This window comes from Colossoma macropomum, unplaced genomic scaffold (assembly GCF_904425465.1).
Source record: "Colossoma macropomum unplaced genomic scaffold, Colossoma_macropomum, whole genome shotgun sequence".
NCBI lineage: Eukaryota > Metazoa > Chordata > Actinopteri > Characiformes > Serrasalmidae > Colossoma > Colossoma macropomum.
In genome coordinates this window covers 17900748-17925519 of record NW_023494807.1, presented here as the reverse complement: position 1 = coordinate 17925519, position 24772 = coordinate 17900748, and the positions used below count along the sequence as shown (strand labels likewise).

General features: G+C 40.8%; 1 protein-coding gene across 1 annotated transcript; it reads left to right on the top strand.

Moving 5' to 3' along the window:
* rxfp3.2a (relaxin family peptide receptor 3.2a) lies at positions 1-1230 on the top strand. Its single transcript, XM_036556476.1, has one exon. The coding sequence runs from the start codon at positions 1-3 to the stop codon at positions 1228-1230; it is 1230 nt and encodes a 409-aa protein (XP_036412369.1).
* The last annotated feature ends 23542 nt before the right edge of the window (positions 1231-24772 follow it).

The following is a 24772-nucleotide window of genomic DNA, read 5'->3' as shown; positions in this document are numbered from 1 at the left end:
ATGCAGGCGAACAGCAGCGCGTCTCCGCCCGGCTCGAGCCCATGCGCTCTGGGCGCGGACGAGGGCGACGACCCGTGGAACCGGAGCGAGCTCTCGCTGCGCTGCTGGCTCCAGCTGCTTTCCAAGGACCCCGCCGTGGAGGCGCACGCGGACGGCGCGAGCGCAGCGCTGCGCGTGGCCATCGCACTGGTGTACCTGGTGGTGTGCGCGCTCGGCCTGGTGGGCAACGTGCTAGCGCTATGCGTGCTGCGCTCGCGCCACAGCCTGCGGCGCTCCTCCATCAACTGCTTCGTGATGAGCCTCGCGGCCACGGACTTGCAGTTCGTCCTCACGCTGCCCTTCTGGGCTGTGGACACGGCGCTGGACTTCCGTTGGCCTTTCGGCAAGCTCATGTGCAAGCTCGTGAGCTCAGTGACCACCATGAACATGTACGCCAGTGTCTTCTTCCTCACGGCCATGAGCGTCGCGCGCTACTGCGCGCTGGCTTCTTCGCTGCGCACGGCCCCGGACGCGGCCGCGTGCGGCGGTGGCGGCGGCGCCCGGCGCGCCAGCGTGGCCATCTGGCTCGTGGCGCTGGCCGCCACGCTGCCGCACGCCGTCTACTCCACTACAGCGCGCGTGGCCGATGACGACGAACTGTGCCTTGTGCGCTTCCCGGACACGGGCGGCTGGGACCCGCAGCTGCTGCTCGGCCTCTACCAGACGCAGAAGGTGCTCCTGGGCTTCCTCGTGCCGCTGGTAGTGATCTGCGCGTGCTACCTGCTGCTGCTGCGCTTCGTGTTAAAGAGGCGCGTGAGCAGCGGCGCGCCGCCCAGCTCGGAGGAGCGCGAGCGCGGCCGGCGTCGGCGCCGCTCGCGCGTCACCAAGTCCGTCACGGTCGTCGTGCTGTCTTTCTTCGTGTGCTGGCTGCCCAACCAGGCGCTCACGCTGTGGGGCGTGCTCATCAAGTTCGACCTCGTGCCCTTCAGCAAGGCCTTCTACAACGCGCAGGCCTACGCGTTCCCGCTCACCGTGTGCCTCGCGCACACCAACAGCTGCCTCAACCCAGTGCTCTACTGCCTCGTGCGCCGCGAGTATCGCGCCGGGCTCAAGCAGCTGCTGCTTAAGGCCGCGCCGTCCGCGCGCACCCTAGCCAGGCTCGCGCGCAGAGGCAAGAAGGTGGCCGAGGCGCCGCCGCCACCCCCGTCTACGCAGGGACTGGCCGTGGTGCGCGTGGACGGGGCATTGTGAAAGGGGGCGCGCAGAGAGAAACATGAAGGATTCCAGGAGCTGCGCGCGGGAATGCGCTTGGAACCTGGCCGGACTTGCTGGGACGGTCAAGCAGCAGCAGCAGCAGCAGGGCAGGAATTGCCAGGTGTTCGCGCCACTTTCATTTGCAGCATGGCGCGCGAGCTGTGATGAGCAGCTTAACTGACGTTAAGAGGCTTAACTGATATAATCCACAGGAAAGCGCTGAGATTCAGAAACTTTACAGCTCACCAAACCTCCACTGACTCGACTAATCCTGAGGACTCGGGAACGCGCAATGGCTTTAATGAACTAGTAAAGTAATCCTGACTTTGACTTTGATATAAACACATGAAACTGTGTAACCCAGAGAGAGAGAGAGAGAGAGAGAGAGAGAGGTAACACTCCTCTGCAGTCTTATTGGATGTTCCGTTGCTCTTTTTCACTGTAGACTCTTAGATGCTTCATGTTTCCTTGCTGTGAATACTTGAGGCTTAAACTGTTCGAACCTTTTCATCTAGCAGGCGGTCTTTATGTGCGCTGCACATGCATAGCAGAAGCCACACAGGCAAGCATGCACACGCAAACTCTCGCGCTCACGCGCACATAGCCTGTATATGGATCATTCTACCGAACACATTTTGGACTCCTAACCTTTGCTGTGAGTGACCCTATACCTTAATTATGTTAATTGTATCAAAATAAATGACTGAATATTCCATTTTGTCACTAACAAAAGTCATAACACTACAAAACTTTAAACAAATGTTTCAGTAGCGACAATTTTAGCTCATTTTGAGCAGAGCTCAAAAATGCTAGTTAGTACACAACCAGCAAACACAGCTTTGAACAGCTGTACACACATGCAATTAAATGTTTTTCAGTACAACACAAAAAGGTTACTTAACTGCAGAAAATATAGGGACAGTTCTTAATGTTACACCCTGATTTGTGACTGGGGCACATACACTTCAAAACAATGGTACATAACAGCTCACCATGTGGTCATGAGGGACACTTCCTGCTCTAAATTGCAGGGGTGTGGCTAAAATAAGGCTCCATGTATAGGCTAAAAATCATGTTTTCGTAATGACATGAAAACGCATGGGACAGCATTTTTTTTTATAACAATTTAACTCATAATTCTAAACCTTTCAACTTTTAAAAAATGAACATTGACGAAATGCGTTAAAAAAAAAAAAACATTTTTAGGGGTTATGGTTTGGGACAGTGACCTCTCAATAGAAAGTACCCTATAAATGATGATTTTGTATAGATTTAGCTCTTTGCTATCTCCATTAATGCCCTGGGTTTAAATAGATCATAACACCCTTGTAAACATTGCCAGAGTGGGTAATCGGGAGAGTGAGAATTCCTGGTGGGCTGCTTACAGTGAGCTAATGTATAAACTCACACATATAAACACAAGTACGCTCAGACAAACTATAAAAGTTACATCCAGGTGTAAATGTGTAGATTTAGGGATTAAACCGGCAGCCTCCATCTCAAGTGGAGCAGACATGGTTTACCGATTGTAACTGACACTCATACAGTGGGTAAAGATTAGATGAAGCTGAATCTGGCTTCTTACTCTAATTACCTGTTCCACCTGAAATGATGTAGTTCCATTCAGACACTTGTACAGGTGCTTGCATGTAGCTGCTGCACTATTTAAGGCAGAACGGAGATTTGAATAAGAATCTAACAAAATCCCAGAGCGATTCAAATTCAGCATGACGGTATGAATGTGGTACTGGCTGACACGACAGGCAGCTCTCTACAGAGTTCATTACTGTTTTTTGCATAGTGAATGTAGAGATTGTTGTATGCAACAACAACTGAAAAAAACAAGGTGTCAGGTACAGAGAAGACAAGAATGAAAGAGCTACTTAAGGAGGATTAGGACATATCCGAGCAGGTGGGCATTGAGAAAAGCTGACCTTAATTTACATAGCTAGCATTAGTTTGTAGCATGTTGACTGCATTTGTTTTATCACATTTAAACTAAAAGCTTTAAGCAGTTCTCTCTTTATGACAAACTAGCCACCTTGGTCATCTCAGTGCAGCATATAAATAGTAAATAAGAAAAATAAATGAAGAGGATGAAAACAGTTTTTAGAAGAAGTTATTTTGCACAGAGGCAGTGCTGTGTATGTGTGTGTGCGTGTGCAGAGGTTGGGCTGGGCTGGTATCTATAATGTAATTCCTGGTCTAGAAACAAGCCCCACTGTGGCCCCACTTGTAAATATCTAAGGTCTAAATACATAATTGTTTCTTTAAATATATATATATTTTTTTTTACTGTGGGTCTGCAGTGCAAACTAACTCGGTAGAATAATCCATGTACACACATGCACATAAAAAGAATCACACATTTTTAGGCTGCACCAAGATATTCCACACCTACATCACCATGTCGCTTCTAATCTATAATGTATATTTATTAGGCCTATTTTTAGGGGAGCATGCAATGTCCATTGCGTGCGAGAACCATCTAAAGCCTCCTTGAGAAAATGCACTACATACCACATTAAAATTGAGGTCAATTAACACTCACACACACGCACACACAGCATAAACCCCGCTTCACTCCTCTGCCCCTCTTCACATGAAGAGCTTCTTGGCGTGAATACTGAAAGTGGCCTGAAAGGCTTCGGCTGCCTGCATGCGTTCTAATCTAATCATTATCACAAATTAGACTGTAATTCCTGCAGGGAAAACATAGGGTCATGCTCGACTCTGCAGCGCCCACCCAGCACTGCGTTGCTCCTAATATTCAGTTAATTATTTCAGTTTATACTGGATGTAAATGACTCAAGTGTAAATAAAACAGTATATTTTTTAAGCATGTTCAGTCTCCTTTGTTTTATACTGGAAGCAGTTTAGGCTGGTTTAATTGGTAAAATAAGAATCCTAATCAACACTGAAACATCCTAATGTTGAAGTACCACCTGCTGACTGTGCATTTGAATGAAGCTGGACAAACATAGGCCCATATTTATGAAGCATCTCAGACTGAGAATACTGATCTAAAGTCACGTCTCATCAGTCTATGTAGTCTCACAGAACACTAGAGTACATTGTAAAAGGCATAAACTGATCCCAGATCAGTGGTTATACAAAAAAGCTAGAAGAACTAGGGCCATTGAGAGTGCTACTGGTAGGGAAATAAAGATAGAAATATAGAAGATGTTGTATAGAGTGAAGTTCAAGAACGTAAGAAAAAGCGGATATCCATAGTAATTCATCCATAATAAAGTCATTATTAGGATGTTTGAGATTTAATTCATTTTATTTAAATAAAGGATAAGGATCAGCTATATTTTAATAAGTTACATACTTATTAATTGTACTGTGCAAAAGTTTTGTCATTTGAGAAAATAAGATTTAAAAAGTTGTTTATCTGGGGACTAAGTGTTTATTTGCTCAGAAAAAAACACTAATATTACCATAAACACATATAACATTAATACAGTAGTGATTTTAAATATGTAAATGTGTATTTAACCCTTTCCAAAACCTCCCCTCCTGGCAGCTCAGCATTATTTGTTAGTTATCATGGAATTCAATGTGGAATTTAAAAGGACTCCTGGCCATCAGACTAGCTCACAAGTTATCGACTACTTCTTTAAAAATAAGAAATTCTTGTACCTTTTACTGTATTTATGTTTTTTTGCATTTATCCAAATGTTATCTGGACACTTTACAAGCAAAAACACAAAATAATGCCAAAATTAATGGTTTTAAACAATGTGTTTAGGTGCTGAAGACTGTTCCACAGTACTGTATGTGTAAGTCATCTGCAAAAGTCTCTAAATGAAAATAAGGTAACACATCATAATAATGCACAGATACTGTTTATTTGCTGAATTGAATATGTTTGGGAAAAAATAAACCATAAAGTGTAGCCTGTGCAGAGGTTATGGCATATATAATACTGTATGTATTATTTTTGGTGTGCTGTTAAACTCAGCAAATAAATAGAATTTGTGAACTAAAATGTGCAGAAAAATGCCATATTTAAGTGTGTTCTCTGTAGAGGATGTGTTAACTTATTTTCACTTAGAAAATCAACAAAATGTAATTTGACCAGGGGTCTTCAAACATTTGCATAGAACTTTATTTATGGATATACGACAGAGAAAGAAAACCGATCCCAGTCTCCCTTATTTTCATTGTCCAATTACACTCCTGTGTTACGTCTAGTCAAGTCAAGTCAAAATTTATTTATATAGCGCCTTTTACAACAGATGTTGTCACAAAGCAGCTTTACAAAGAATCCGGGTCCAAGCCCCAGTGAGCAAGCCTTGGCGACAGTGGCAAGGAAAAACTCCCTCAACAGGAGAAGAACCTTGAGAGGAACCAGACTCAAAAGGGGAACCCATCCTCCTCTGGTCGACACCGGATAAGAGGACAGACACAAAACAGTATAAGCGGATACAGTTTAACACCACTGTACAGTGCGCCGGCCGCATCTCAGGTCAGACCCTCTTAGGACAGGCAGCCGCTCAGCTCAGGAAGGGGGCGGGGGGGGGGGGTAGGGGGAGGGGGGAATAGAGGGACATAATTAGGAAAACAAATTAACCAAAGGCTTGACTAAACAGGTAAGTTTTTAGCCTAGACTTAAAGATGGAGGCTGTGTCTGAGTCCCGAACACAGACTGGTAGGCTATTCCAAAGCTGGGGGGCTTTGTATGAAAAGGCTCTTCCCCCTGACGTAACTTTATTTATTCTGGGTACTAATAATGAGCCCGCACCTTGTGATCTAAGTGGGCATGTCGGTTGATAATAGGAAATAAGCTCACTGAGGTACTGAGGAGCAAAGCCATTCAAAGCTTTATACGTCAGCAGAAGAATCTTGTACTCAATGCGGAATTTAACTGGCAACCAATGTAAGGTATACAAAATTGGGCTAATGTGGTCGAATTTCCTGGTTTTGCTGAGAACTCTGGCTGCAGCGTTCTGGACTAACTGAAGCTTGTTAAGGTTTTGGCTGGAACAGCCAGAAAGCAGAGCGTTACAGTAATCTAACCTGGACGTGATGAAGGTGTGAACTAACGTTTCTGCATCCTGTAGCGACAGTACATTTCTTAATTTAGCGATGTTACACAGGTGGAGGAAAGCTATTCTGGTAATAGACATCTACACTGCACAGTCTAGAGCAGGGGTGTCCAATCTTATCCACAAGGGCTGATGTGGCTGCATGTTTTCATTCCAATGAAGCAGAAGCTCACCTGATCAATTGTTTGAAGACTGAGACTAATTGATTAAACAAGTGGAATCAGGTGATCTCCTGCTTGTTCGCAATTTGCAGGTAAGATTAGACACCCCTGATCTAGAGTGTTCCTTGCTCCAATACAGGAGTGCACAACTCCGTTTCTGAAGGGCCGGTGTCCAGCATGGTTTTTGTCTGCGCCACTCAAACACACCAGTTAATACTGGCAATTACCAGATGAGTTGAATCATGGGTGTTTGAGCAGGTAAATCACCAAATTGTGCAAGACAATCTAAAACAGTTTTTTAAAGAGCACATCCATTTTGGATTCCTGTCAGTCTCCACCCTTTCAGCATATTATTATTCGAAAAAATGCACATTAGGGGACGGATGACAAACCTGTGCAGAGGCGGGGTGCAGTAGCCGATGAGGGTAGAGGTGAGGGAGGAGAGGGCTGGATAGCAACATCAACAAATAGACCGTTCTCACACTTCTCTGTGCGTTAATGTGGAAGCATAAATAGTAGCGTTAAATCACTTCCATGTCATGGCTGAGACTACGGCCCGGAATCATTGCTGCATTCCGAAATGCACCGAATGTAGCAACTCAACCAAACAGCCTTACCTGAGTTTTCACTACATTAAGTTAACAAGTCAGGGTCTGCTGGTGGGCCTGACTTTTATTATACACAACTAAAAGGATGGTTCTTCAAGGGTTCTTTATATAGACCCATGAATACTCCAAGTACACTTTGCATGATTAGAGGGTTCTTTGCGTCATGAAAGCATTCCTCAGATTGACGGAGAATATGCTGTAGATGTTTCTATATAGAACCCTTTTCAAAAAGGTTCCATATAGAACCATACACAAGATATTTTCAGTCAGTCTAAAGAACCATTTAATAATGCAAAGAACCCTTTAATTATGCAAAGGGTTCTTTGAGTGTTCATGGTTCAATATAGCACCGAAAAGGGTTGTTCCATTGTTACAAGCTTGACATCGTAACAATAGAAGAACCCTTTTTGGTGCTATATAGAACCACACACACAAGACATTTTCAATCAGTCTAAAGAACCAGTTATGATGCAAAGAACCTTTTAATCATGCAAAGGGTTCTTTGAGTGTTCATGGGTCTATAGAACCATTTTATTTACTAAAAACTCTTGAAGAGTCTTTTTTAAGAGTGGACACTTCTATTAGAATAAGAATAGCTCAACCAGTTTACATTGAAGTCCCTGTAGTAACTGAATAATATGCCTTAGTATGTAATAAGCCTGGGATTTTAAGGGGTTAAAAATGATTCTGTGGAAAAGCTTCTCGTCATGTGTCAATTTTCATGAGTTAAACACTTCCAAGACCAAGGAGATGGTGGTGGACTTTTGCAGGGCTAGGTCACTCACACTGCCAATCGCTATTGAGAGGGTTGGAGTGGAGAGGGTTATGACCTACAGGTATCTCGGACTGCAACTGGATGATAGGTTGGACTGGTCAGCCAACACAGACATCCTGTACAGGAATGGGCAAAGCCTATTTCCTGAGGAGGCTGAAGTCCTTTAACATCTGGAGGAAGCTCCTGCAGATGTTTTATCAGACTGTGGTTGCCAGCTGTCTTTTTTATGCTGTGGTGTGCTGGGGCGGAAGCATGAAAAAGAGAATCGAGATGCAACTGGACAAGCTGGTCAGGCAAGCGGGGTCAGTGGTTGGTGTGGAACTGAACTCTGTGGTTAAGGTGGCAGAGAGAAGGACTTTGCACAAACTGCTCTCCATTATGGAGGATGATGGCCACCCGCTTCACACCATCATCATGGACAAGAGGAGCATGTTTAGTGGCAGGTTGCTGTCACAGAGCTTTTCAACCGACCGATTCAGCAGATCCTTTGTCCCTAGAGCCATCAGGCTCTTCAACTCTTCCCAGGGGGGCTGGAAGGAGAAGAGGGAAGAGGAGAGATGAGGACTGAATCTGAATCTCATGTTTAAATCATAGGTTTATCTCAGGCTAAATCATAGGTTTATTATATCCATCTGCACATATGGACAGCTTATTGTACTTATTGTACATATTGCACTTTCTGTACCGCCTATCGCGCATCTTGTACATCTGGACATTCCACACCTAGACACTTTATTTCGGTACCAATATCTGCACATATTTATTCAGTATTGTCATTACATGCCGTTACCTGCGCCTCCTTGTACAGTCATTATTGCAGTGCCCTTTGTCATCTCAGGTTATAGGTCTTATTCCAGATTGTTGTATTTTCTATTTGTATATATGCCTGTAGATATCTATATAGATTTTTTAATATTTATTCTTCCTTTTATATTGTTTCACCCTTATATAAATAATCAATAAAGTATCTATCTATCTGTCTGTCTGTCTGTCTGTCTGTCTATCCATCTATCTATCTACCTATCTATCTATCTATCTATCTAACAGCCAACAAAGAGGGAGAGTAGAACTGAACTGGTGAGTTTACACAGGGCTGAAAAGTAGACAGTTTTGCTTGCATTTGTGGTTAAAAAAGCTCAGCTCAAATATAAATATTAATTCACTGGCTTATGTACCATCCTGGAAATAGCTAGTTTCTTTAGTCAGTCCTTTTAGTGTGATGTGTGATGAATGCTGAGCTTCCCTCCCCTAACACTGCTAAAAACTTCTTGCTAAACATGGCACAGTTGGATTCCTCACAGTTCAGACATGGATTTTTGTGGAATAAGCTCAGATGCTTTCACACTGAACATGTAAAATTCACAGATGCTCTGTTTTACTCATGATTTCCAATGGGATGCATGGCAGAGATGTTGGCTGCACGGAGCTCAGCAACAGAAAAATCCCAATAGAGTCTGGCTGCCGACACTCTCAGACAGATGCGCTCTCAGCCCCAGTGATGTCATGTGCACATGCACTCTCTGCCACAATGGCAGAAGCAGCACAACAGCACATTAGCATTTGGCTACTTCTGTTTAGTGAAATCATCACTTAATCCATTTTCTGTACATAGCACAACTAGAGAATTCCTAATGGCTCAAACAGTCTTCAGTATGGCTTTCATGAGTTTCAGCAATAGCCTTTTTGTTTCTGTGAATAAACCCGACATTCATGTCTTATCATCGTATTAGGTTTTATTTTGAAAGTTTCCATATTTATTTACCTTTTTATCAGTATGACAATGATAATATATGTTCAGTGTAACTCTTGTTGCCCAACAGTACGTGGTTCGCTGTTTTTGCTCATAAAACCCACAAAACACTGTCATGGCAGAGCATGCACTGACATCATTAATAGGCTGGGGGTGCATGTCAGGCTGAGTGTGCATGTCTGCAGCCTGCAGCAGATGCACAGGGTCATACAAAGTTATAATGTTTTTAAAGTTTTTGTGTCGTGCTTCACCCTAGTCAAACTAGTCTTTCGTCCATGTTGGAGGAACTATCAGACATGCCAACTGCTTCTTGACAGCTGTTGGCTGCACTGAGGCTGAAGGAAGATTTTCGAGGAAGGCTGAAAACTAGCCACTCTTCATTGCCTCACTGTTAAACGGTGCAGCCGTAAGTTCTAACACTACTATTTACAGCTGGATGTGATGAAGCAATGACTGTGAAAAAGGTCGATTAGTCCTACAAAGTTAGCCTCCAAATAAGTCACTGCCATAACTGGAGGCATCAACATTTAGCAGATTGGTGCACAATTATTCCCTAGTATGTCATGGATTGAGATAAAACTACAGATGCAGTGAAGTTTTTTCCCCCTTTTTTTCCCCATTTTCCCAGTCGATCAGCTAAGACAGGTTGGTTGAAGTTTGCTTTTTTAGGTTTACACTGGAGCTAAGAGGCTAATGTAGCTAACAAGTAATGTCACCCATATTGGGGAACTTCTATTATTTGTATTAGTTTGTTTGTACTACTTCTTCTACAACTAAAGAAGCAAACTTAAGACAGTATACATGTCTTGGTAACTACATTTGGTGTAGATGGAATAGTGTATTGTTTTCATCAAAACATTTCTTTAGTAAAATGCCAACACGCATATACATCATTGCTGTCGCGCAAAAATAACTTTTATCTTCATTTTTGTCAGTTTTTACCTTTTTACATAAGTTTAACACTCCAGTAACCTTGTGCATTGTGTCATTTTATGATGAGTGGACCAACAGAAATGGCCTAAAAAGTCATTACCTTAACTTCCATTACAAGTTAAGAAAGATTTTTCCTTATCTTGAAAAGTGAACATTTCATGATGAATCATAAAAACGATCCAAAATTACATGAAAAAAAAATCTTTTTACGTTAGCATACATTGAACTTAAGAATGTTTCTTTGCTTCATCACTAAAGTTACAGTTTTTGTCACAGTGGTCTCCAACCCTCCCCTTATAGATCCATTCTCCTGTGGAATTTAATGCCAAACTGTGCTTTACCTAACACTCCGTTTACCTAACACTAATGCATCTGATCCAGTCAATCAAGGACTTCTGAGGAAGTTAATTAGTTGGAGCAGCTGTGACAGATTATAATTGGAACTAGACTCTGCAGGAAGGTAGAGCTCCAGGATCAGGGCTGGTGAGCACCGGGCTTAGGGATTCAACGAGTTTTATGACAGCCATAATATGTTTTCCCCTCGGAAATTGGGTTTATGGCTAGATAATGAACTGGCAAGAGGCAAGGTACATTTTGGCAAAGAAAAATAAATGCACTGGACAGGGCAGCTCAAGGACCAGGTTTAGTAAACACTGCAATTTTGGGAACAGATGCATTAAGTTAAACAGAATCCACAATAACCTACTTCCAATCAGCAGGTGAACCAGATAATGCAAGATTTAGTGTGTCTGTCTATACAGCTATGTGCAAAAGCCAGAGACCCCCCTTCATCTATTTCATTTCTGGTCAAAATAGCCATTAATTACAAGTTGTTCATTTTATATAGTAGAATTTGCAGGATTTGGTGTGTTCAATCTTTGCGTTTATTATAGCTTTCATTCTTTTCAGGAGACTTGCTTTCAGTTTGTCAAAGAAATCTGCAGGGATGTTTTTCCATACCTCCAAAGTTCAGTCTTAGAAGTTAGTTGCATTTTCAGCTTCTCATGATCCAAATAATCCCCTTCACATCTCTTTACAGATGTCTAGCGTCTGTGTTGTAGCACTAATGTTCTCCTTCTGTGTCTATTTTCTTTTCTAAGTAAGGGACTTCTTTACATCTACCAGTCCTTTCAGACTCATAGCTTTGACTTGTCTTCTCACAGTGGAAGGATGGACAGAATCACGTGGATTTTTTTCAGACCTGAATCAGGAGTGGAGCTTGATTTTCTGCTCTCTCTCAAAGATGAAAGCTTTAAGTGCTGTTTATCTGACGGGGAAAGTTATGGTGGTCTGTCAGCTCTGGTACGGTTGTTAACAGTCTTTTTTTTCACTTCTTTTCCTTTGACTTTCCGCTTCCTTTTGCAATTGAGTTATGTTGTATCTAATCTCCTCAGAAACATCTCCTGAAAAATGAATTACTCCATACTTAATGGCCCTTTTGACTGGAAATGAAATAAATGAAGGGTGGTCTCTGTTGCACAGCACCGTATGCATTTAAATTTAGGCACCCAGCACCCAAGTCTACACAGCTGGTCACTAACTCAGATAAATTAGTCTGGCAAACTCGTTTGTTCTACGGACCGTTAGTGATGTTTAAATGACTTCCAGATGTTCTGCTTAACTGATGGCTTCACCCATAAAAGGCTGAGCCCTGTTGACGTCCCCTGTCCATTTATCTCCGTCATTCAATTTGAGGGACTGAGTGGAAAATACAGGCCTATACACATTGTTCAGGGGTGCGGAACGTACATCAGAAATGTCACCGAATCATTCCAGCATGTGGCCTTTTTAGCGCTGTTTTTCGCACAAACTGCTCCCTGCACGGAAATGTTGCTCTTCTGACATTTTGCTGTCCTTACAGCAAGTCAGTGGTGTATTCACAAAATCCAAAAGACAAGGCCTGATTCTGACCCTTGTTCAGCTCTGTCTTAAAACTCAGCAAAATGGTATATATTGGTTGTATTAGTATTAGTGGAAAACCCTTCAGTATTAGCTACTGTGCCATTTGCTGTCACAGCCTCCATTGTCACTACAGCAGTTCAGTATTGACTGCCAAGCAAAACTGTGTGTATTAGTAAACAGTAAGAAGTATATTGTTGCTGTCATATCAACATCTACTCCTTTTTTCTACTTATTATTATTATTATTATTATTATTATTATTTGATCCTGAGCCCATGCTGTGATTTCAAGTACAGAATCATGCCTGTTTTTAATGCAGTGCCGCCTGAGGACTCGAAGATCATGAGCATCCAATATTGACCGTCAGCTTTGTCCTTCGCGTACAGGGATTTCTCCAGATTCTCTGAATTCTTTCTTGATGATATTATGTACTGTAGATGGTGGGCTAACCAAAGTCTTCGCAATTTTATGTTGAGGAACACTTTTCTGAAATTTTTTGCAGATTGGTGAATCTCTGCTCATCTTTCCTTCTGAGAGACTCTGCGTCTCTATAATGTTCTTTTTATATCCAGTCATGTGAGTTAGTTGCAAATTGCTCCTCCAGCTGTTTTTTATTAGTATCACTTACTTTTCCAGCCTTTTGTTGCCCCCTGTCCCAACTTTTATGAGATGCAATGCTGCCATCAAGTTCTAAATGAGGTAATGTTTTTCATGAAATGGTAAAATGTCTCACTGTCAGCATCTGATATGTATTCTATTGTGAATAAAATATGGGCCTATGAGATTTGCAAATCATTGCATTCTGTTTTTATTTACATTTATTTAAATTTTACACAGCGTCCCAACTTTTTTGGAATTGTGGTTGTATTAGTAAAACAGTATATTGGTTTTGTAAAAACAAAACCTTAAATCTCTATTTTTACTTTTCTGCATAATTTGAACACTCCAGCTACACTTCATATTGTTTTAAAATTTCATAATGACTGGACCTGAAACGCTTCAAACCTAGGAAAATGTGTTTTTTTACTGACAGCAAAAATTACTGAACAGTATGTGTTAGTAAAACAGTAAAAGTGTATGTATTAGAAAATAGAATATATTAGTAAAAAATAATATAATACATGACTTACAGGGCAAAATGAGGAAACAAAAACATTAAAAATTGGAGTTGCTCTTTCACCTTCCAAAGTTGTCTTTCCACCAAATAAATTATGTCAGTCCCAGAATTTGGCAAAAATAAATGAGATTGCCGCTTTCAAACATCGCCACTAACACATCCTGTGGTACACAAAATGGTTCCAAACCTGATACATTTTGTTCATTATTCCACTGAACGTCACTGGATCGTCTGAAAGACGAGGTCATTAAGGAGTCAATATATGAACATTCATTCTCCATCTGTGTTAATAGCAAGCTAACACTCCTGCACACTGAAATGATGTGTCACTAAACTTTAACACTATTACATACCAACACCAGCTACTCCTAACATGCTCTACTACTGCCAAAGCAACCGGACAAAGCTTGCAGGTTTGTTTGGGGTATTTTTCTGTACCTGCCTGTCTTATGATAGCAAATCAGTACAGAGCAGTGTTAGCTCACATATAGCAAAATTCATATTTCAGCTCCTTAATGACCTCGTAATTCAGAGGATTCCGTGAAATTCAGTAGTAAAATGTAAGTAGGATAAAAGGAACCCTGTTGTTAACCACTGGGTGTGACAGCAAAATTCAAATAGTCACTATCCACCTTCTTTAATTACATTTTGGAAGAAAGCTCATCTTCCTATTACATTGTGATATTGCCTAATTGATTAAGGATATGTGCTGCTGTAATATTTGGCCAAAATCAGATACCTCTGACAGCATAATTAAAGTATATAAGAACTGAGACAGGTTTAATATGGAATAGATACATCTGCTTTCTTGAAATCCTGCCACTGTAGACTGCTCACTAGATATGGAGACCTATCCCTCATGTGGTTTGTGGAACTTTATTTGCTCTGCAGAGAGGTACACTGATTACTGAAGCTTGTATCAAGGTGCGATCATCAGCTTAAGCGCTTTGCCTGCTGGGAGTTTTGTGTACTAAATCGTGTAATGCAAGCAGTAGGGTTTGTTTTGATTTGAGGAGATGAAACTGCATGCCTGAGCAGCCAGTGTAGGACTTGCAGAACAGCAGCTGTGCCTTCATCACGCATGCAATCAGCGTGCAGCTCTGAATGCACCAATAAACTTCAGTCCCAGTACCGTGCACGTTTCAAACACTTCTGCTCAGCGTTACGGCTCGGCTCCTCACGTAGAGTGAATTTACTTCAAACGCCCCTGCAGTGCTGCTGTGCTTCTCTGCGTATGGAGATAAATGGATGCTTTTCAAAAAGACAGTAGTAATTGCCTGCTGTGTCCTATCAGACAGGTTGGGCTTTGACCTTTCGTGGCAGCATGGCTGTTGATAATGATCGTGGCCAGTCAGGGGAAATGGTGCAAGTTTAAATATCAGCCTGCAATGGATCAGGGTCATCTTTGCACTGCTGTGTGATACTGTCACCTCATGCCACTCTGCAGAACATGCAGATGGGACTCGAATCTCAGACACCAATAGGAAAAGGGCAAAAGAGACATTTGGTTGTAGTGGAGGGCATTCTCTTCCTAAACACATCAAATCACACTGGTTTTTTCTTAAAGAAAGCTTTGGCCTGGTGGGCTGCAAGGTATATCTTTCTAACTTGTTTTTGTAGGGCTTCCAGATTGATTGATTGCTCAACTGACTGATCTGTCTAGTTAAATATGTAGATTCTAACAAATAAAAAAGGATTCTTTGGGGAAATGACATAGAACAGGGGTATTTAATTAAAATTCAATAAGATCCAGTTAGAGAAAATTTCCTCAAGCAAACGTCCGGTACATCATGTCTTACTTGCATCATGATTCAGTGCCATATACCGAAGTAGCCTAGTAGTTATATCAACATCTTATGCAGCCAACAACTGAATGTCAAATCAAATAAAGTGCAATTCTGTAATATTTCATCAACATTTATTGCCAGTTCTCTCTTTTTAGAGGACGCCATGCGAAATAACTTCCCTTTGACTCACTTTCTTCTCCGACTGCTGTTTCTCACCTCGTCCCTCCCCTGTGTGTGCATCACTCACTCGAGTCTCAGTGCTCATCGTAATGCACAGATCTGATTGGCTGAGTAGCGTCACGTATGATATTTACAATGCATGCGATTGGTCTGTGAGTTTCCCGGGCTGCTAAAGCAGTACCGTAAAGGCTAGAAAAGTTACGCCAATTAAAATAGGATCACCCCGTTGAAATAAAATAATTCTCCATAGTTTATCGGTTATAGGTCCAGGTCCGCATAGGACAGCGTCTAGGTCCGGACTCAGACCACAGTCTGCCTATTAGTGACCTTTGCCATAAAAGAACATTTGGTTCCCTAAAGGCCTTTTAGTGGATGTTTTTCAGGCAGCAGCTCATCAGACATTCCTTCTGAAATCTAGGGTGTTGGTAGGTAGTTTGTCATCGTTTGCTGCAGTTACAGCCTTGAAACCTCTGAAAAGGCTTTATGCTACACTCTCAGAAAAAAGACAGAAACTGTCACTGGGGCAGTACCCCTCTTGTCACTGGGGTGGTACCCTCAAGGGTACATCTCAGTACCTGTAGTCAGGGAACATAATTGTACCATAATCCACTGAAATTCTGTTTTCTAAGTTGTATTGACTCCACACACCCTGTCTCGTCTCCAGGCTTTTTATTTTATTGTTCTGTTTTAAAACATTGGATTATGAAAAGATACAAATATGTACTTTTCACCGGGAAAGCTTATTTAAGGTACACAGTTGGACCTTAAAACCACTGATGTACCTTTGAGGGAACATTTACATTGTTTGTACCTTGAAAACAAAAAATGTACCTGCACAGTACCTTTATTTTTAACAGTGTAGATGTTGGAACATTGCTGTGAGGACTTGATTGCATTCAGCCACACAAGCATTAGCTGTAGTCACTCATCCCAAAGGTGTTCAACAGAGCTTCGTGACTCCAACTTATCACAAAGATGTTAATTGGAGCTTCATTATCCAAACCCATCCCAAAGGTATCCAATGGAGCTTCATCACTCCAACTCATCCCAGAGGTGTTTAATGGAGCTTCATCACTCCAGCTCACTTTATCTATTTGCCTATCATCACACCTGCTGCCACTCTTCCTCACACTCTCCAGCAAAGGCATCACCAGCATACTAATCACCAGCTCCTCCCACTCCTCGACTTCAGCACCTGTTCTCTATTATTGATTCATTCAGGCTCCAGTATGTACTCTGCTCTCTGTAAAAGTTTCTCCGTTTTTTGTGGAATGTGTGAGCCTTGATCTACGCAGGCCTAGTGTTTTGATATTCAGTGTATCAACCTCTGTTCCTGTGTTGTCCTGACTGTCTTCTTTACTAAGTCATTACAAAGCCTAATCCATGTAATATTATATGGTTTATATTGATCACAATTCAGTAAAGATTTTTTATTTATATACAGTGAGGTCCATAAATATTTGGATGTTGAGAAAGCTATTGTTATTTTTAATTGTTTACCACAGCATATTGGAGTTAAAATTAAATAACGAATATGGGCTCAAAGTGCAGACTTTCATTTGAGACATTTACATCCAAATCAGGTGAATGCTGTAGGAATTACAATAACTAACATTACTCCCCTTCCATTTTTATGGGCTCAAATTTAATTGGACTAACAATCATTAAATAAATTAAATAAATAAATAAATAAATAAATTGTCATTTTAATACTTGTTGCAAATCTTTTGCAACGGCAGCCTGAAGTCTAGAACCCATAGCCATCACCAGATGTTGGTCTTCTTCCCCAGTGATGCTCTGCCAGGCATTTACTGCACTTAATACTGCACATAATCAGTTCCTGCTTGTTCTTGGGGCATTTTACTTTTAGTTTTGGCACATCACACAATAACACTACCTCCACCATGCTTCACAGACGAAATGGTATGCTTTTAATCATGAGCAGCTCCCTCTCTCCTCCATACTCTTCCCACCACTGTGGCACAAGTTGCTCTTTGTCTCATCTCTCCATGTTGTTTCAGGACTGTAAAGGCCTTTTAAGATTTTTTTTTGGCAAACTCTAATCTGAGGTTTTTATTTTTGAGGCTTATATCTTGTGGTAAATCCTACATATTTATTCTGGTGTAGGCTTCTCCTGATTGTTGACTTTGTTGACATTGTTGACACAGATACACCAACCTGTTCTTGATCTGGCCAACTGTTGTGAAGGGGTTTTTCTTCACCAGAGAAAAAGTTTTTCCATCATCCACCACAGCTGTTTTCTGCAGTCCTCCAGGCCTTTTGATGTTTCTGAGCTCACTAGTGTGTTCTTTCTTTATAACCATCTACCAAATAATTGATTTGGCCACATCTAGCGTTTTTGCTATCTCTCTGATGGATTTGCCTAGGGTACTTTTCATGTAAGTCAATTGCCATTTCTTTTGGTCCATTCTTCATGAAATTCATTTACAATGTAAAGGGTAACAGGCCTTTTCAAATTATGTCAAAAACTGAACAATGACAAAAATGGAGATACAAGGTTTTCGTCCGACAGCAGCGATATAATTATTATATAAATAATTATTATTATGTGAATAAGAATTAAAACTGAACTAATTTTCTAAGTGGACCTTGGAGGGTCCGCTTATGTGAGATATGAGCCCCTCAATGTGTATGTACAGTAAAAATTACCCTACCTGCCTAGTAGCAGTCACTGGCCTTCTGCCAGAGGGAGATAATGAGTCAACAGTGGCTTACAACACCAAGTACAATGCCCTAAGGAGAGAGAGGCTTTTGTTTTTCCTAAAACCATTTTGATTTTTCATTAAAATAAATAATATTTTATTAAACACTCATTGCAACTTGCATAAACAACAACCTGCATGAAGCAGACTCACTTAGCAAATATTATGGTTAATGCATTAGAAATTTGTCCATAACAAGAACCAAAATGAATTATTGTATGCACAGGAGACCCGTTGGTCCCATCTTGTCATCTGCCAGAAAAAAGCCAACATCAGTATAGGACTATGACCCTAAAAGAAAAGAGAGAAATGGGAAAATATACAGCTGTTTTCATTCTGGAGTTTCCAAATCACGAATACACATCTACACAGACAAAAAGGAGATGATTCTAGGTCAAAACTCAGAGATACTATTTGAATATGAACTGTGTCTCTGATTTGTATTAAACATCACCTTAGTTTCTATAAAACTGCCACTGCCTTTGCATACTATCATTTCTAAAATCAGCTAAGATGGCATATTGCATTTTTTTATGTTTCATTTATGTAGCTCTGTTTTTAGTTTCATCATTCTTTTGAGACCTTGCAGCAGATATTTCCGCTTCTGTGGACCTTAAAGTCAGTCTAATCTCATCTAATCAGCTGAATGTAATAAAATGTCAAGATAAAAAGCTGAATTCCATTGGTCACAGCTGACAGTAAAAAGGATGGATTTTTTAGAGCATAAAATAAGTTTCATTACAATAGAGCTGCAATGCACAGAGACATAAGGAGGGTTTAATTTGATTTTCATCCTTTATCACTGAATCATATCTATGACTGTGATGCTGGTAAAAGCAGCACTGAACAGAAAGAAACCTTTCTCAAACCAACATAAAGATTCTTCACAGATTCATTCTCACATATAATACACTAGTTATATCTTAACCCCTTAAAGTCAGGGGTCGGCCACCCAAATGTTAAGAAGAGCCATTTTGTCCTTTCAGCAAAAATCAAACCACCTTGGGAGCCGCAACATTTTATGTCGATTTTACCATCTTGGCTGTAAATATGTCTCAGTATGTGCTGATGTACTAGTATAGGATGAAAAATATAAACAAAAACAGACTTACTTTGCTCTGCTTTAAGCTTTAGCTCAGCTATAGCCGCTTTTCTCACATCTCCAGCAGGAAACAAAAGTAGAACAGTTTCTTGTAAAATGTCTCTCAGTGTTCAATTTTTACAAGGCTTCTCATTCTCCAGCTTCTTGCTCGAATTTTGCTGTTCCACCTTAAATGGTGTCTGAGGTGCCAGAATGTAACTGCTGCACCATTTAAGGTGGAATGCGAAAATTAGAACAAGAAGCTGGAGAATGAGAAGCTGACTTCTGACTTCAGGTTAGGGACGTTTTAGTGTTTGACAGTTTCTCGTTGCAGATTAAACATATCAGGAAACCAGCTGGAGTGCTTATAAAATTATCGACGTTGGTCTTAAATCTTTCTCTTTGCCTTTTCTTTAGCTACTAGCTACGCAAGATTGCTGTCTGTGTTGCTATGGTGACTTTTTTGGTGATTTATTGGTAAAACTGTGTTAGAACAACCAACAGAACTTTATTTTACTGCAAAGGAGGATTATTTTATGTTTACCTAAACATCTACTTTGGTTATGGAGCCACAACAGGGCAGTAAAAGAGCCGCATGTTCTTTTATGTTGCCGACCCCAGTTTTTTATATAGTTGTTAATGTTAAAGGAATACAGTGTTTCACATCTTTATATCTATCATATCTGTGACATAGGGTGGATTACCACAGACAATAATTTCGACTTGTTTACCTTAACTTAAAGTTCCAGCTAACACAGAGTGAAATATATTTCTAAGATATTAAAATTCAGTGTCATATTAAACATCCAGCAAATTTTAAAAGTTTAAATTTCTATGAACAAAAACAAGATAGAAATATAATAAAACACCTTTTTAAAGAAATGCCAGTCAGATCTATCTGAAACTGTCTGGGTGTGGTCCTAATATTCTAATGAGAACACTTGATTGACATTTCCCAGTAAAAACTCTCAGCCTGCTACGCCACTGAAGCACAACTGAGCACAGCAGTGTGAGCACAGAAAACGGGTATTTGCTGCATGTATGCTGCAGCAAATGCTTACACGGAATGTTTGCATGCAGTGTGTGAAATACCCCCTGGTATTCGGGGGGTCCCATGTTGGCTGGCTTTTCCAGCATTGTTGGGCTGCTAGCTCACTCGCTATAGCAGCACTAATTAGTTTAACATTTCTTCGTCTGAAAATGCTCTGTTCTGGTTTGTTAATGTGGTCTTTCACACATTAATTGAAATCATACACATCTCCTCTGTTGTTTTTAGTTTAAAAAATGCGTAACAATTCACTCTTTCCACCAAACTCTTGGGAATTTGGGTGGGTTTTCAGATTCATAAATATGCTGCGGCATATTGTAAAGTTTTTCAGAGGTATACTGGGTATAGTGACAGTTACTATGAAGGACCAACTGAGTGAACCAGTTTGCAATAGTGCCACCCTGAAGTAGACCGGTGGTGCATCACTAATTAGTTAAGAATATCTTAGGCTTATGTGAGGCTTACTGTTTCATCGGAGAAGCAGCTAAACAATGACTTTTCCCTGAATGTGTATTTGTAATTGACCCTAATGGACAGCAGTATATCAAAATAAGTTTATTTTCAGGGAGCCCCCTAGAATTTTAATTTTGAGACATTCAGAGGGTCCAAAGCGTTAACTTACATTGTTCTTGAGTTCTGTGCTTTAACTAAGTGTCTTGAATCTGACGTAGCATTTTTCTTAGCACTCTCAAGAAAAATTTAAGAAAAAAAACTTATGAGTGAAGAAAGAAAAAAGATATTGGTGAATGAGGCCCATTGATTTCATAAAGAGCCATGAACACATTTGCATGCTTAAATGGTTCTTTGCCTGCTGAAATGGTTCTTCAGATTGATGGAGAATGTGTTGTATATGGTTCTATATAGCACCAAAAAGGGTTCTTCTAGTGTCACAAGCTTGACACTGTAACAATAGCTGGATTATTTTTAAACTGTTTTCAAAAAGCTTCTATAGAGAACAATTTACAACACATTCTCCATCAATCTGAAGAACCATTTCACCATGCAAAGAACCATTTAAACATGCAAATGTGTTCATGGATCAATATAGAACCCTTGTCTTTACTACCGAACCTTTAAAGATCTTTGAAGAGTGTCCTTATTCCTCCTGGAACCCTTAAATGCCTCCCTGAGGGACGTAACTGAAACTCCTCATGCAATACATGAGAAGAATCCCAGTCTAAGGGTAGTATTAGTGCAGCTTTGAAGGAATGAGCGTTCCCTGGATTCACCCACCACTTTGGAGCACATGCCCAGGACCCGAAGCTGTTTACATGAATAAATAATATTCAAAGCAGTCACCATGTTCTCTGCACTTGGTTATTTCTCAAATGGCCCAAATTACTCCAAAATGCGACCTGTGTGCAGTGAATGTGTTAGACTGAGAACACTTTTAGACGCTGCAGGTGCCTCGATCATTTGCAGCCTCGTTATGCATGCGTACATTTGCAGGGAATTACCATATAATTGATTGAAGTGCAATTTCCTGGACATGATAAATAAACAAACAGTGTTGTTGAACAGCCTGAATGTCTGTTTTGCTCTGAAAGCCATTTCAACTAGTGAAGGTGAGTGTGGAGCAGCAAATATGGGCCATTGCCATGACTACACCAGCGCAGGGCTAATGGCTCAATATAACGTCTGTGCAGGTGGAGAGACAAGCTGACAAAGAGACATATATATGTAGAGATCAAGAGAGGAAAGGGGGAGAGAGAGAATGTCATCTACAACATAGCTTCGATACTAACTGTTGATATATACACATATACACTGAGTTGCCAGGTTGTTCGAACTGCCCTTTTGTCTAGACTCATTGTCCATTTTGTCAGAAACACCTATCGTACACTCTTAATCATTGCCAAGACTTCATAATATTTAATATGATTTTCACAGTAAAATGCTGGATTCATCATTTTATTGTGAACTTACTTTATAGATATTTTCTGTAATATCACAGCAAATTCCTGTGAGGTTGATGTTGAGCTGTATTTTATATGACAGCAACTGACAGTCAAAAACATTTTAATAAAAACATTGTGTTTATACTCAGAAAAGGTTTTAACTGAGGTGTAACGCTGGGTTGACGAATCAGGCACTCGTGGATAAGAGGATTAGCTGAAATAACAGGGTTAACACCAGACCAGGTCAGAAACCAGATGAATCAATCACAGTACATGGGTGAAGGTGATAACAGAATCAGATAAATAAGTGAGGGTCTTAACCAAAGAGCAAATACACAGTTAGACTTAGCCAAAGGGACAAATCCAAGAATCAGCAACAAGAAACAAAACAAGGTCATAAACAGGGTAGCTAGAAATTAAGAGAACAGCTTGGGATGCACTGATGGGACAGAGGAAATATGTCACAAAGAAAGAATGCAAACAGGCAGGTTTACATACACAGAAACACAGGTGTTGATAATCTATACTCAGGTGACTGAGATCTGCTGGCTGGCAAATGTTTGGTTAGTGGAGTCACATGACAAACTGAGGGATTCTGGGAAGTGGAGTCTGCAATGGAATGAGAGTCCAGCTGAGATCCAGGAAGTGTGACATCAGGACAGACTTTTTTGTGACTAACTTGCTGGCTGCTGAGTTACATTTATTTTATGGTTGTTCTGTAAAAATACAGGAGATTACTGTATCATAATTAAAGCTCATCACTGTAAGTGTACAGCAGAATACAGCCACATCACAGTAATCTTGTGAAGTCACAGGATACAGTTGTTATTTTACTGTTATATAATGCTAATATGATAAAGTAAATTACTGTGAGTATAATGCAGCTAGAAGCCAGTAATTTACTGTAATTTTGCAGAACTAAAAGAATATCACCCATTGGCTCAGACTGGTGGTGCAGCAGTTTCATTTCATGTTTTTGAGTGTGTGTATATGTGAGACAGAAACTGTGTTGTTTTAAATCTGGCAGCTGATGAACTTACATGTGTGGCTGACACATACATTTAAGTGCTGATGGAATTTTGAGTGATTTGCGAATACTTTTGTGTGTAAATCTGTCAAACATCATTCAGCTGAGAATATGAAGTTGACAGTAATGTGGGAAGAGACAGTGTCAGCAGAGCTAAGAAGCTTAAAAGAAAAGAGAGGCAGGAATTCACTCATTTAGGAGACTTAAAAATCACTGGACTATGTTCCTTGTCTGGGCCCACCTGCTACTCATTTAAGAGACCCTCCTGCTTTGGGCCATGGTCCTTGTCCTCATGCATGTACTTTGGGCTATGGTCCTTGTCTGGACTCACCCGCTTTGGGCTATGGTCCTTGTCCTCATTTGTCTACTTTGAGCTATGGTCCTTGTCCTCATTTGTCTACTTTGGGCTATGGTCCTTGTCCTCATTTGTCTACTTTGAGCTATGGTCCTTGTCCTCATTTGTCTACTTTGGGCTATGGTCCTTGTCCTCATTTGTCTACTTTGGGCTATGGTCCTTGTCCTCATTTGTCTACTTTGAGCTATGGTCCTTGTCCTCATTTGTCTACTTTGGGCTATGGTCCTTGTCCTCATTTGTCTACTTTGGGCTATGGTCCTTGTCCTCATTTGTCTACTTTGAGCTATGGTCCTTGTCCTCATTTGTCTACTTTGGGCTATGGTCCTTGTCTAGACCCATTTTTTTTGGCCCTTTTCTGCACCCACCCTTTGTAATCCACACCACTGGCATACAGCATGCCCACACAACCCTCGTGACACAGCCTCCAGACCCATCCTACCCTCACAACCACACTGAGTGTCACTGTCACTGTCGACAGTCTTCTTTTTATCTATATCAACAATATATTTTATTTGTATTATTGCCTTGAAAAAAAATACAGTTATTATATAGAAGTTATTTAGTGGAGGTTATCTAGCTTCATTATATGTATGCAACATAGGATGATTACTAATGTGCAGTTACTTGCAGCTTATTTATTGTCTGAATGTTTGCTTCCATAAGCGGGCAACAACTATTTAAGCCTACCCCACCCAGCAAGCCAAGATATCCACCAACACAAGGCTGCAACCTGTTGGCTGATCACTCACTATGACTGCAATGCCTGAAAAATTATTTAGCAGATCACGCATGTTCAGACCTCTACATTCCAAAGTCGGTCTAGCTGGATATCAAATTTTTAGCATGGATCTAACAGGAGAGCAAACAATACAGAATATGACCTCATTACTTTATGCAAATCATTTAGAATAAACCACAATCAAAATTCTTGATTTTGCAATTATGGCCGAAGTGCAGCTAGTGGTTTCTGTTAAAATGGCCAAACAGCGTAGCTATGACATACGTGTTTCTAATAAAATGGCAGCACAGTGTATAAAGGCTGTAGGATTGGGTGCATGAATGTGCATTTCTCAGCAAACCTACAGCTCACAGCTTTATGTTTGGAGTTTCTTTTAAATCCATTTCAGCTCTCATTTTAAAT

Excerpts from the sequence above, each read along its gene's own strand:
- rxfp3.2a (XM_036556476.1), top strand. The coding sequence starts at position 1 with ATGCAGGCGAACAGCAGCGCGTCTCCGCCCGGCTCGAGCCCATGCGCT.